Consider the following 14,695-nt stretch of genomic DNA (forward strand, 5'->3'; position numbering starts at 1 on the left):
CTACTGTCATCTGCTGCAATTAGATCGTGTTCATTTTCATTTTATGATCAGATACTTCGTGTATCATTAATAATCTTCGCGACCGTTTCAAGGGAGATGTGTTAATACTTTGAATATGAAGTAATTTCCCTATGTTTTGCTGAGATTTGATGACGAATGTGTTTGTATTCTTCAGTGTGAACACACTGCGTGTTACCAAGTGTAGAAGCGTAGAGTGAAAGAAAATAGAAAGCAGGATATATACCACCAAACTGTTATCCCAAGCTAATAATGTTAATCAGGTTAAAATGAATTCCAGTACAAATCCAACAAATGATAGTCAAAAATGTGATTTCCCCGTATAAACTATAGTAAAGTTTACCTCCTCCCCAGGGGCAAACGGGAGACCCCGGGGTCATGAAATTCACAATTTTGGTAAAGCACTACAAGACCTTTTCATCTATGAAAAGTATTTGATTCTATATTATATGGGTATTGAGATTTGACCCTTTTTTAGCCCCGCCCATCAGCCCCTGGGGGTCAGTCAGTGGCCAACAGGTGCATACCTTCAAACTGTTATCCCACGCTGATAATGTTAACCAGATTAGAATGAGTTCCAATACAAATCCAACAAATGATAGTCAAAAATGTGATTTCCCTACATAAACTATAGTAAAGTTTACCCCCTCCCCAGGGGCAAACGTGAGACCCCAGGGTCATGAAACTCACAATTTTGGTAAAACACCATAAGACCCTTCATATATGAAATGCATTTGATTCCATCATATCTGAGAGTAGAGAAGATTTTTGACATTTCAGTTAATTTGACATTTTTAAGCCCCGCCCATCAGACCCTTGGGTTCAGTCAGGGCCAACATGTGCATGCCATCAAACTGTCATCCCATGCTGATAATGTTAACCAATTTAGAATTCAATTTAGAATTAATTCCATTTGAAATCAAACAAATAAAAGTCAAAAATGTGATTTCCCTATATAAACTATAGTAAAGTTTACCCCTCCCCAGGGACAAACATGAGACGCCTAGGTCATGAAATTCACAATTTGGTAAAACACCTTAAGACCCTTCCATCTATGAAGAGTGTTTGATTCCACCATATTTGAGAGTAGAGAAGAAGATTTTTGAAGTTTTAGTCAATTTCTTTTTAGCCCCACCCCTCAGGCCCCTCGGGGGTAGGGACCATATAATTCACAATTTTGGTTGACCTTTGGCCATAGAAGCTTTCTGCCAAATTTCATTAAATTTGGTTTAGGGGTTTTTGAGAAGAAGTCGAAAATGTAAATTGTTTACGGACGCAAGACGCACGACGCACGCCGACGGACAAAAGGCGATTAGAATAGGTCACTTGAGACTTTGTCTCAGGGGACCTAAAAATGTCAGTTGAGAAAATCAATGTACGTTCTTCCAATGGCAACAAAAACCAGCAATTCTGATTATCGTAATCTGATCATTTTAATTAATTACTAGGCCAAGAAATTGAACATAAACGGCAACAGCTAGAATAAGGAGGACCTAGACCTACATTTCCATATATTAATCTGACATACAATGTACGCATCTGTATCAAAAACAATCATTATCAAATGACGGAATATGGATGACAGGCAATCTATTACGCCCACCAGGGGTGACGTATGCTAAAAACCACAATACATAGACCATTCCTTTGCATGATTTAATGTACACCAGCTATATTACAAGTCATTGTAATGGAGACCAGCTCAATCATACAACCACAGACTTGTATTTAGTCCGCGATATAATATAATATGCGTACCAAGTATATTCACATTTTCCCTCAATATAGTTTTATGAGCAAGTAATTGTTAATCAAATATTCTATATATGTTTACCTAAACCCAATATTAAAATTACATATGGTTAACAAACAACCGCATGACCTTTTGATGACATATCAATTCCAAAAACGTGTTCCAGTATTGCTCACACGATCTGCCTAAGAATTCGCACGACACCTAAGCTGTGAATATTAAAAGTAAATGTTGCTAATTAGCACATTTAAGGAACAGGCTAGCTCTGGCAGTATTAGGCGTCTCTCACTAACTCACAGAAATGATACAACATAATACGTGTCTATCTACTATACATTCTATATAATATTGAAAACTTGACAATTTGAATGTTCTCTATAGTCTCAATAGAACAACGTAACACGTGGGTAAAATTAACTTTTTCTTACAGGTTTTCTCATAATTACGCACATGTATGAGTATAAGGGTGCCAGGCGTGCTCCGTTCAAGAACGTATACGTCCCTGTTTCTTTGTAGTTTGCTGTGCAGACAATAACTAGGGCAAACTCCAAACATAAAAACATTATCTAACACAACAAAAGGGAGGAGGAAATCACCGTGTGTAATGTAATAAGTATCTTAAATAATCAACTATAACAATAGAGTACCGAAAACTCAAAATCAATTAAAACATCTTTTTAACACGGATAAGATTGCGTGTTCTGGAAGCATCAGCATTCGCCATGTAAGAGTCAAATTAAAGCTAACCACGTTATCAAAACAGGAATATGGGTAGTACAAGAAACAAAACATCAATTTATATTGGAAGATTTTGTTCTTCACAGTTTGGAAAATAACACATTTGATATAAACACTGGTGTTGGCAAGCTGTATAATAAAAGTCTAGAATTCATTAAGAAATATAAACAAGTATTATTACTTTAAAGCTGCAAAACTATTTCAGACTTTAAATTTCGGGTGAGCAAAAAATAATGATTTACCTTTTTTTCTAGATTAACTGACAAGTTATAAAAATGACTTATGCAAATTTTCTGTTAAATATATGCAAAGGTAATGTGATCATGAAAGATAATGAAATAAAATGAAAGACTAGGAAATATGTGTAGACATGTTCTAACAAATAATGTCTTAATCATGGAGAAATAACCCCTTAAATCTTACTGCCATCTACTCATTCAAATAAAGTCTAAATAAAAAACATCTAGATAATGCTGTGTTGTCATGGCAACATAGGTCCATATAAAAAACCCAGATAATGTTGTTATAGCAACATCATTCCACATAAAAAATAACAGATAATGCTGTGTTGTCATGACGACACATCAAATGCCCAGATAGCGTTATGATGTCTTGACAACTAACATCCTCTTAAAATACCTGAATGATTTTGTGTTAATCATCATTCCAACATAAGTCCAATGCTACACCTCAAGATAGCATAATGCTGACATGACATTATGATACAATGTAAGACAACTAGATAAAATTGTGTTGACATGGCAATGCCATATTAAACATGTACTATTTAAGATAGTATGTGTAACATTATGTGGAAATGGCAAAACACTGATAATATCCAATAGCCAATAAACACCTGAATATAGTCCCATTAGTTCAATCATTTTATGATGGTTTTTCTCTAGAAACAGGATCAAGAAATTAAGAATATTTGCATAATGGACCAACTTTGAAGTGTAATATGAACCTCTTGTGTAATAGAACAATAAGAGAAATTAACTGTATTGCAAGACCAATCAGTGTACTTCACAAAAAGCAAAAAAATCAATAGGAACCATCTCACTGAAAAAGTAATATGCCATGAATCCTGCTAATAAGCATTAAAATGTTGAACATTTTGGCTGTTTTTGCATTTGTAAGTCAAAATATTGAATTAATCAACATCAATATCAAACTGACTTTGTAGAAATACATTGCAATATGATTTGTCTGTTTTGTTTGGTTTCATCAAGTTGATTCCTGTGTTTTAGTTTCATACAGGAGAAATTTAACTTCAAAATATACGAAAAACCTGGAGTATTGACGTAGTCCAACAATATCATACAGTTACAGAAGACATATCAACATGCTTGCTTATAGTTCAAAACAAGTGGAAATGGTAAGCTAAAATGTTTTGGCTAGGTCATTTATGCTGCATCAAATGTGCAATGAAACTGAAACTCCAATTTTTCATTCATGCAATAGTTAAATACGGAGGATATGTGATGAAATGGTATGTAGGTAGATTTGTATATCTTCAATTCAAATTTATTTCTGAAAACATCCATTTTATGATAGCTTTACTGGAAAAATCATCTGCAAATCGGACACGATCTGTGTAAAAAAAAAGAAAAAAAGAAAAAAAGAAAAAAAAAGACTTGCCTTGTTTATAGATAATTGTTTCAGTGTTGAGGCAAAATTGCATAAGGTTAAGTTTTCACCATCAGAGCTTGAGCATATTTGTAAACTCATCTTACCAAAATGTGTACTTTGAATAAGTTGGCACATCTAAAATTACAGATCAAATGCATGTAAGCATTATGGTTGCCTTTTTTTTTTCAAATTACCCAATTCAATGTTCATATTACAAAACTAGGACTATTATTCAGTTTAGACATGAAATAACATCAAATCTCAGCTAATTAGTCCAATAAATGGTAAATATTTTTTTTTGTAAGGGATGTTTCATTTTTTCAGGTACATGTATTGATATAAGAAAAAAGTGTCATATTTTAAGAAGCTAAATATTTAAGCATTGAACAAGATAACAAACGAGACTATCCATAAATAGCCCGCAAACCTAACAATATGTGTAATTTACAACAGCTAGATATTTCTTGAATGACACAAAGATTTCCCTAATGCCATTTGTCAGAAAGAAGCTCATTGTCAGTTCAATTCCAATGATTCAATAGAAAGTGGCATATCTTAATGTCGGGCAATACCTATGCCAGACAGTATCAGACAATTGAGTAAAAATTATCAAAATCAATGTATTTTTGCAAGTGTATAACTTCATCAAAATATAGTTTGCACTTCATTATTCGGTCTATCACTTGACAAAATCAATTTTACCAAATGAATGAAAAAACACCATGCAAGAAAATTAAATTAGCATCACAAATTCTTGAAGTAACTGAACAGTATTTTCTTTATTTAGAAATAAATAAAAGCTGGTATAGTCAAGTTCAAAAAGCTTTTAAGTCATTTTGATAGTTCAATATTTTTTTCAATAGAATACCTCTGTTGTAACATTTTGGCAAATTTGTACAGTTACAGCTATAAGTGACTGAACTACATGTACATGGCAAACCCAGCCCAATATTCCTGAATATAATGTCATGGTAACGTATGACATAAGTCATTGTAAACACCAGACATTTGTGCTATGAACAACATGGTATATCGCCATGACAGCGTGTCTATATAAAAACAGATATGATGTCATGGCAATATCAACATAAAGGTTAGCAATGAAATCTCACCTAAAACCTGACCTATTATAATTGGTGTTATTAACACAGCTTCATAATTCTAGGTATGAACATAAAAATAGATCAAGACAGTTTATCAATAACCTCCGAGTCTCCTAACACAATAAAACTCTCTAAATCATTAAATACAACACATTATACTTATTTGATGTTATTTTAATCAACAGTGCTAAGATTAAATGTACATTTGTTTTCTATTTCTGTAACAAGTTCTTTTATAGTCTTAATTATATGTACCCAGGGTAATGTATATACATCCTTAAAATACTCTCATAAACATGACCAAATTAATCTTAATATACCTCCATGAAAACTGTTCCCATTGCCTGACATATCTTATTTTCCTTCTAACTATCAATGTGTTCCTGTAAACACAGTATGTGTTATATAATTTAAATTTCATCTTAGATTTAAACATTCTGGTGAACATACCACTTGTATTCCACCACACTGGCTATATGACACATTTCATGGGCAAATAGTCATGACACAAGTGTATACAATGTTGTATCGTTTCCTGAAAACCAATACATGCGAAGCCCATACTTTACTGGTCAATGTAACACTTCTAAAAGATAAACTCTGTATGAACATGCAGTGTCCTTCCTTTCACAATCATGTAAGCAGTGATATCTGATATGTTTACATATTAAGAAATCTACTGTGAATCAACTATCTGTTACATTGATATCTACCCCAAATCATTTCAAAAGACAATACCTTTATAATACATTTTTGAGCATATCTTTAATATATATATCTAAAGTAATGATACATTTTTTTCTTTTTGTGTAAATAAATATAACATATATTATATAGTTCAGTTCTGAGCATTAACTTTGGAATGTCAAGGTCTTAGAACACTATACATGTAATGTAATAATGTGTATTATAATGTACAACAAAACTGTGCATACAAACTTCATCTACAAAGAAAGTACTTACTATATAATTGTATGTTCAGTTTTGTGATTTGTTTTATTGTTTTATTTTGTTCAATGTCCTATTAACAGCCAGGGTCATTTAAGGACGCGCCAGGTTTGGAGGTGGAGGAAAGCCAGAGTACCTAGAGAAAAACCACCAACCTACGGTCAGTACCTGACAACTGCCCCACGTAGCTTTCGAACTCGCAACCCAGAGGTGGAGGGCTAGTGTTAAAGTGTCGGGACACTGTAAACTGAAGTTTATCAATTTCATAACATTAAAGCTACATACACGTCAATCACCTTACAAATAATACTAGTAGTACTGTATTAATTAGGATTTCTGGAAAAAAAGTCCTCTTTTCCGGGAAATCTAAAACTATACAGATAACATCCCAAATTGGTTTTAATCATCTATGGTGTGCTGACATGAACACAGAATGTTTTTTATTGATTTAGAAGGTGTATAACACATTTAGTGTGCAAATAATCATATAATACATATACCACTATCAAACAAGACAGTTTGATGCCAAGAATGCACAGATGCTGAATTCATGCAGTAACTAATGTTCAAAAATTGCATTTTGCAGTATTGATGTGAATGAATTCAGGCATATAATTCATTTTAGTAGCTAGGCAATATCAGAAATATCAGATTCAACACAAGTGAGACCTGCATGCCCAAAGTTAAAAATTCCAGTGACAAGTAGTGAAGGAGTCTTATACAGCTGAATGTTTTCTTTGATGTAGGTTAAACGTCAAAATATAAGTCTGAATAACCTACTTTTGGTACATGAGCACTACCTCAATTTGATGAACCCATCAACAAGTAGTATATACCGTGTAAGATATACAGCTGGAAACAAGATCCTTAACCCAATAACATTTAACATCTCAGTTTTTTTTACAATTCAAAATTGTAAAGAAAAAGAAAAAAAATTATCATTCTCATGCGTGGTTTTTAGAAGAAAATTCTTCATTTCCTCAGGAAGTTGGTTCAATTAAAATCAGAAAGTTTCATTTCCCCCGAGGGTCAGTGGATTAAAATTACTCATTTCTTCAGCAAGTTTTGAAAACATTACTCATTCTCTGTAATAAAATGAACAATTAGCTATGTAGATAACATGTTTATGAAAAAGTACACACTAAATGGCTGGTCTACATACAAACAACAGACAAGTTAAGGATAGGTGTTCTAACAATCAAGGTATGAATAAACCGAGATGTTGATATCATGATCATGAAGAAATGAAGTCAACAAACATATTTACTACACCAAAGATATAAAATTAAATACGATCCATTCACCTGTGTTGCTATCCTAACAAAAAAAATCAATAATATTCTAACCTCATATTTAACATAATACATGAACAATTTTGTATTGAGATGATCAAACCTCATAAAATATTCAATCTGATTAAAAAATAAATGTTGCCACCTTGTATTTCTTGAAATCTTTTCCATTACATATGTAACGTATTACTGTTTTGGCACCATATTGTTTCCTTGTAACTAGGGTTATCTAGCTGCCACAACATGACCAGTTTGTGCCAATTGTCCGTGTATTTAAATTTACTCTGCCTGAATCATCATTAGAGTCAAATGCTTGATCACCTCCATATCTTTTCTTTAATTCCTGCAATTTAAAACAACATCATACTTATTGAATATACATACATTTGTGTGATACAACTTGTGTATTATTATTTAAAAACCTTTCAACTTTGTAACCTTTTGATCTTGATGATTGACTCCTCTTTATTTCCAAACAATTTTGCTTCATCATGTAACAACAAAATATTTATCAGTGAAGAGATACAAAATTTGACTTTGATTTTTGACTTTAGCAAGTATTTTTGTGAACTGAACGAATATTATGACCCTGGGTCACTTTGTTATTGAGGAAAAGCTGTTTGATGATTTTAACACATTTAAACCTTGACCATGAAAGTAGGTCCAGATCTTTCATTTTAACAAAATCTGGTAATCCTTTACTCTAACATGCTACAAGCCCAATATCAGGTCCAAGGCCTCTTGGTTATTGAGAAGATGTTTAAAGGGAAAAGCTCACTTGCCCTTCAGGTTGGTTAGTTAAAAATTTAAAACAAGAGGCCCAGAAGGCCTGGATATTTCAGTAATCATGGCAAAAATATTTAAAGCTACATTTCAATTATTTGTCTGCCTTTTTTGCTGCATCTTCCAACTATGGTTTAAATTTCTTTTTCTTTTTTCTATTTTGTAACATTTCCCCTCTCAGGCCCCATCTCAACAGCCCTAAGTGACCCATACCCTTCATTTATACATTAGATCTCCTTAGGCAAATAATACTTCAGACTAAATTTCATCAAAATCCATCTATATAGTCATTTAGGACTTAAGTAGGGATCTAAAGGATTTATTGCAATTTCCCCTATTGGGCACCGCCCCTCTGGCCCCATAGGGTCAGATTCATCATTTATGCAAAATCTGTTCACCTTCTATCAAAGATATTTCTAACCATATTGGGTTCAAATCCATTCATAACTTTTATGACTTGTAGCAATTTAAATGAATAACGTCTATTTCCCCTTCCAGGCCCCGCCCCTTCGGCCCCTTAAGCAAAATTTCTTTGGCTTTCCATAAGGATGTTTCTGACCAAATTGGGCTCAAATCCATCAATAACTTTATGACAAAGCAGCAATTTAAAGAAATTAGCTCTATTTCCCCTATGAGGCCCTGCCCCTTTAGCCCCATGTGGATTAGAATTGTCATTAATGCAAAATCTGTTCTCGTTCCCCTAAGGATCTTTCTGACCAAATTTGGTTAAAATCTATTCAAAATTTTATGACTAGCAGTGATTTAAATCAAATGTTGACTCACGCCGTCAGGCCATGCCAGATGAGCTAAAAAAGGACATTTTTGTTTGTATCCCACTCCAAGGGAGCCTAGTCACAGGCATGATAATAAATTAAACTTGTTAAGATTATTAGATAACAATGTTTAGATGCAATATTCTATATGAAGGTTGGAACAGAGGTGATCATTGAAGTATAATCAACAAACATATAGTGGATAGTCCTCTCAAATGTATAAAGTTTGCAGAAGCAATTTTAAAAGTTTTTAGAGATATGATACTGAAACTGACTCTCAGTTTCCATGGTTACCTAAGAAATACCATATCTGAAAACTCCTCTATTACAGAAGGTACTACAAGACCACTCAATCGATGTGTATGGGAAGTTTTGTGGAATTATCTAAAACAATATTGCAAATAAGCTCTGGAGATACTTCAATCAGTGATTTTGACTATCTGTTTCCATGGTAACCAGAGAAGAAATATCTTAACTAGAAACTGCTCTATAGCAAAAGGCACTGCAAGACCAATGGATTGATTTTCTAGAGTTATCTTGAACAGCTCTGGAGATTAATCCACAAATACTGGAACAAGTGATTTGATTCCTTGTTTCTGTGGCAACCATTATATAGAAACTGAAAACTACTCAATAGCAAAAGGCACTACTACATTTGATTGATGTGTGTAGATAGTTTTGTGAAGTAACCAGTATTAGGCAAGTGATAACCAGTGTTAAGTAGAATATTCTTTTATACCTTTGCCATCCTCATAAATACTTCTTCAACATTTGTATTTTCTTTAGCACTTGTCTCTATGACATCTACCATGTTGTGATGATCTGCATATGCCCTGGATTCTCCGGTCTTGACCTCTCTCAGGTGTTCCAGGTCACTTTTGGTCCCTACAACATAAATATAAAGTATGTATACTTTTCTACTAATTACATGTATGTAATCAATTAATTAGGTAGTTGTAGACAACCATTAAAAAAACCTCTTTAATACAACATCTTTACTTGAGAGTGTTTTTTTTTATTGATTTCTACTACTTTAATTTACACTTTAAACTAATACAAGAGGCCCATGGGCCTTAACGGTCACCTGAGATTTGAAATATTTCAGTTTATTTAATTGACCCTTTTTGCCCCCCCCCCCCCCCCCCCCCCCATCAGCCCCTAGGGGTCAGTCAGGGCCAACATATGCATATTATCAAACTTTCATTCCATGCTGAAAATGTTAACCAGAATGAATTCCAATAGAAATCAAAACAAATCAGTGAAAATTTTGTGATTTCCCTATATAAACTATAGTAAAATTTACCCCCTCCCCAGGGGCAAACTTGACCCCAGGATCATGAAATTTAAAATTTCAATAAAGCACCATAAGACCCTTCAAACTATAAAGAGTATTTGATTCCACCTTATTTCAGTCTTGAGAAGAAGATTTTTGAAATTTCAGTCAATTTGAACCTTTTTAGCCCCGTCCATCAGCCCCAGGGGGGTCAGTCAGGGCCAACATGTGCATGCCATCAAACTGTCATCCCACGCTGACAATGTTTACAAAATTAGAATGAATTCCAAAACCAATAAAAGTCAAAAATGTTATTTCCCTATATAAACTATAGTAAAGTTTAGCCCCGCCCCAGGGGCAAACTTGAGACCCCAGGGTCATGAAATTCACAATTTTGGTAAAGAACCTTCAAACCCAGCCATCTATGAAGTGTATTTGATTCTATCATATCTGAGAGTAGAGAAGAAGATTTATGAAATTTCAGTCAATTTGGCCCTTTTTAACCCCGCCCATCAGCCCCTGGGGGTCAGTCAGGGCCAACAGGTGCATGCCATGAAACTGTCATCCCATGCTGACAATGTTTACAAAATTAGAATGAATTCCAATAGAAATAAAACAAATTAAAGTCAAAAATGTGATTTCCCTACATAAACTATAGTAAAGTTTAGCCCCGCCCCAGGGGCAAACTTGAGACCCCAGGGTCATGAAATTCACAATTTTGGTAAAGAACTTTCAAACCCAGCCATCTATGAAGTGTATTTGATTCTATCATATCTGAGAATAGAGAAGAAGATTTGTGAAATTTCAGTCAATTTGGCCCTTTTTAGCCCCGCCCATCAGCCCCTGGGGGTCAGTCAGGGCCAACATGTGCATGCCATCAAACTGTCATCCCATGCTGACAATGTTTACAAAATTAGAATGAATTCCAATTGAAATAAAACAAATTAAAGTCAAAAATGTGATTTCCCTATATAAACTATAGTAAAGTTTAGCCCCTCCCCAGGGGCAAACGTGAAACCCCTGGGTCATGAAATTTACAATTTTGGTAAAACACCTTAAGACCCTTCCATCTATGAAGAGTGTTTGGTTCCAGCATATCTGAGAGTAGAGAAGAAGATTTTTGAAGTTTTAGTCAATTTGACCCTTTGTGGCCCCGCCCCTCAGGCCCCTGGGGGGTGGGGACCATATAATTTACAATTTTGGTTGACCTTTAGCCATAGAAGTTTCCTGCCAAATTTCATAGAATTTGGTTTAGGGGTTTTGGAGAAGAAGTCGAAAATGTAAATTGTTTACGGACGCACGACGGACGACGGACGACGCACGACGACGGACAAAAGGGGATTAGAATAGGTCACTTGAGACTTTGTCTCAGGTGACCTAATAAAACTCATGCTCCACATTATTATGTATTAACACTGGTAAAAGATGTTCAAATCAAAATGTGTACGTGTATATATGGTGGTTCTTTAGTTTTATTAGTGGTATTTTCCATTCTTACCTATTAGACATTGCACTATATTTGTACCAGCATATCTTTTAACATCTTCAATCCAGCGTGATACGTTTTCAAATGAGGTCTTTTTAGTAATGTCATATGCTAAAATTACACCATTAGCACTCCTGTAGTAGCTCTGTGTTATAGTACGGAATCTTTCTTGGCCAGCAGTATCCCAGATTTGTAACTGAAAAAAAAACATAGGACAGGTAAATGGCACAGCCACAACATAAAGAACTGTCATGCTGATTGTAACTAATAACCCCCAATGACAAGTATCAAATTGAAAATTAACTTGTGCACCAACACATGAATCTTTTATATGCAGATTTTTAACAAAATCCATCCATTTCAAACAATATTGAAATTTCAGGCAATCTGTGGCCAATGTTTATTCAGTATCCCTAATTCATCTACCTATCAATTTTAGTTGTAATAAGGCAGTATCTAAATTTTAACCAATAATAGGCCAGTAGACAAGAGACTTTAAAGCTTCAGCTTTGTTGTCATAGAATAAAAAATATATACAGTGATGTTAAAAATCTCCAAATTCCTCTGCATAACAAATTTGGTAAAAATCTAAATTTTGACCAATTAGAAGTCATGATTGTGTTGCCATGGTATATTAGCTTCAGAAACAACTAATATGCCAAATTATAGGCTTTGTTTATTTACACCATTTTACCAAGGTTGTATAAAATTGGTCAAATGACTGGAGAGTTTTGGCCCTTTATCAGAAAACCTGTTTATAGTGAAGTTACTATGGCAACCAAAGATGAAATTACCAAAGCAACCAAAATTTCTAAACAAAAAAGTTGCATGCACATCTACATATAGTCCTTTATATTTGTGTGAAGTTTCATTGAAATTGGTTCACAAGTTAGGAGATTTTCTCCCGAACAACATTTGCCGACAATAGACAAAGTGACTCCAGTACACCTCCCCAACTTTTTTGCAAGGGTTGTAATGATAAAATATAATAGTCATATTTCATTAAACAATAGATTAAAGAGAGAACAATGCAATAACTTAATTTGAGTCTTTGGGATATATAGTAATGGATGGTCCTTGTAGCTAGGGTTGTCCCAATTACTTGAATATTATAATTTTTTCTTTGATAATTAGTAGATTCAACTAGTATGATTGATGTTTGTTTAAATGCCAGGAGTCATTTTTCTTTGCAGGGAGAATGTTGCAGCCGTCAAACTTTTATCCATCACATTTAATGTGTATCGATACTTGCACTGTGTGTTATGTGTTATATGTTGGTACACGTCCCTACCTTAAATAATGTCCTATGTACATGTGTATAGCTGTCATGCAATTGGTAGGTGTTCTTCATATTCTTTCACATTATAGATGTAACTCTGGTAAATACTAGCCCAATATACTGCTCCATTGGAAACTTTTTCTCTTTAGCTTGAAGATTAGTAAGCCAGAGGTCGCGGGTTTGATCCCTAGTAGAGGCATTGATTTAATTTGATTAATTATGCGCTCTGGTTGGCCATCTTCAAAAATATTTTGGTTTGCTGTAACCCAACCAGGGGGTTTTACATATAGGTATGTAGTAGGTAGTGCTGAACTTTTTTTTATTAAGATCTGAAAACAGATTTTCAACCTTCAATACAAAAACAAGCCAAAATATAAACTGTTTTGAAATCATTATTTATTTTGTGATCTTAAACAAAAGAAACACACACTGAGCTTATTTGGGTTTGCGAGACGTATTTTCAAACTTGCAAAGTACATAACTTCTGGACATAAATATCCGGAACGGTCTAGTCATTAAAAAAAAAGTTTAATTCTTCACAATAAACTTTTCTGAGAAGGCGCATTTTTTCTGAGTCGGGCAGGTTACGCCAATCCAACTTTATATTCATTTTGGCCTTACATAAAGGCCATCCTTTAAAGCTGAGAAGGGGCTTTGCGAAGAAAAATGTCAAATTTTCATTATTTAGAAATGATTTATTTATCTTTATGAACATTTTGAAAAGCACACATTTGTATGGTACAACGAATCAAAGAAATATATAGAAAAGTATGTACATGTATGTAGTTCAGTTTGCTAAACACTGATTCCTTGAAATGTACTATGTTGCTTGATAATCAAAGGAACAATTTTGAAAAGGTTGAATGATTCCTTGAAATGTACTATGTTGCTTGATAATCAAAGGAACAATTTTGAAAACATTGAAAAATTGCTTCTATCTTCATAATCATATTTTCAATCAAGTATAAAGACACACAGACACGTAGGCATATGAGTGAGTCTACAGATTGTATCTCATTGTTCAGAGTGTTTGATTTTCAGGACATAGTTTCATTTTACGTGTCACTGTGTATAAAAGTGATACAGTATACTGGTAGAATTGTAAGCATGTATTATACGTGTGTTTATTTTCTGATAAGTATATTTGTTGAACTTATTACCTTTATTAGTTTACCATCTATCTGCATTGTTTTCATCGTGAAATCAACCCCGATTGTGCTTCCATGTTTCTCGACATACGTGCCTGACTTGAACCTCTGCACTACACAGGTTTTACCAACACCAGCATCTCCTATCAACACAATCTTGAACAGGTAGTCAAATGCGTCGTCTGAATCTGTTGTATTGAAAGAAGCCATTGAAAGTTCATTTACTTTCGAAAATTCTGTCGCATATTACAGCATACTGATGATGCGTCATTCGAAATTCAGTTCAATTATACCGGAAGTTGAACACTCGCCACAAACTCTAAGACGAAATCTAAAGGGCGCATTCGATATGGAGGAAGTTTAATATTAACTTTGAGTCTTCCAACTCATCTTTGCCCTTTCTATCAAGTGCATAGTTTAGCAAATTACCCTAAAATGCGTACGGGAAGAGATTTTGAGATGTAATTCG

At 34.0% G+C, this 14,695-nt stretch overlaps 1 protein-coding gene across 1 annotated transcript; it reads right to left on the reverse strand.

Moving 5' to 3' along the window:
• Nucleotides 1–1,432: 1,432 nt before the first annotated feature.
• On the reverse strand, nucleotides 1,433–14,530 carry LOC117330313 (ras-related protein Rab-43-like). The gene is made up of 4 exons (XM_033888502.1): nucleotides 14,239–14,530; nucleotides 11,812–11,995; nucleotides 9,780–9,925; nucleotides 1,433–7,827 (listed from the first exon to the last, which is right to left on the reverse strand). The coding sequence occupies exons 1-4, from the start codon at nucleotides 14,434–14,436 to the stop codon at nucleotides 7,714–7,716; spliced, it is 642 nt and encodes a 213-aa protein (XP_033744393.1). The 5' UTR covers nucleotides 14,437–14,530; the 3' UTR covers nucleotides 1,433–7,713.
• Between the last annotated feature and the right edge of the window lie 165 nt (nucleotides 14,531–14,695).

The sequence above is a fragment of the Pecten maximus genome, chromosome 7 (assembly GCF_902652985.1).
Source record: "Pecten maximus chromosome 7, xPecMax1.1, whole genome shotgun sequence".
In the NCBI taxonomy this organism is placed as follows: Eukaryota; Metazoa; Mollusca; class Bivalvia; order Pectinida; family Pectinidae; genus Pecten; species Pecten maximus.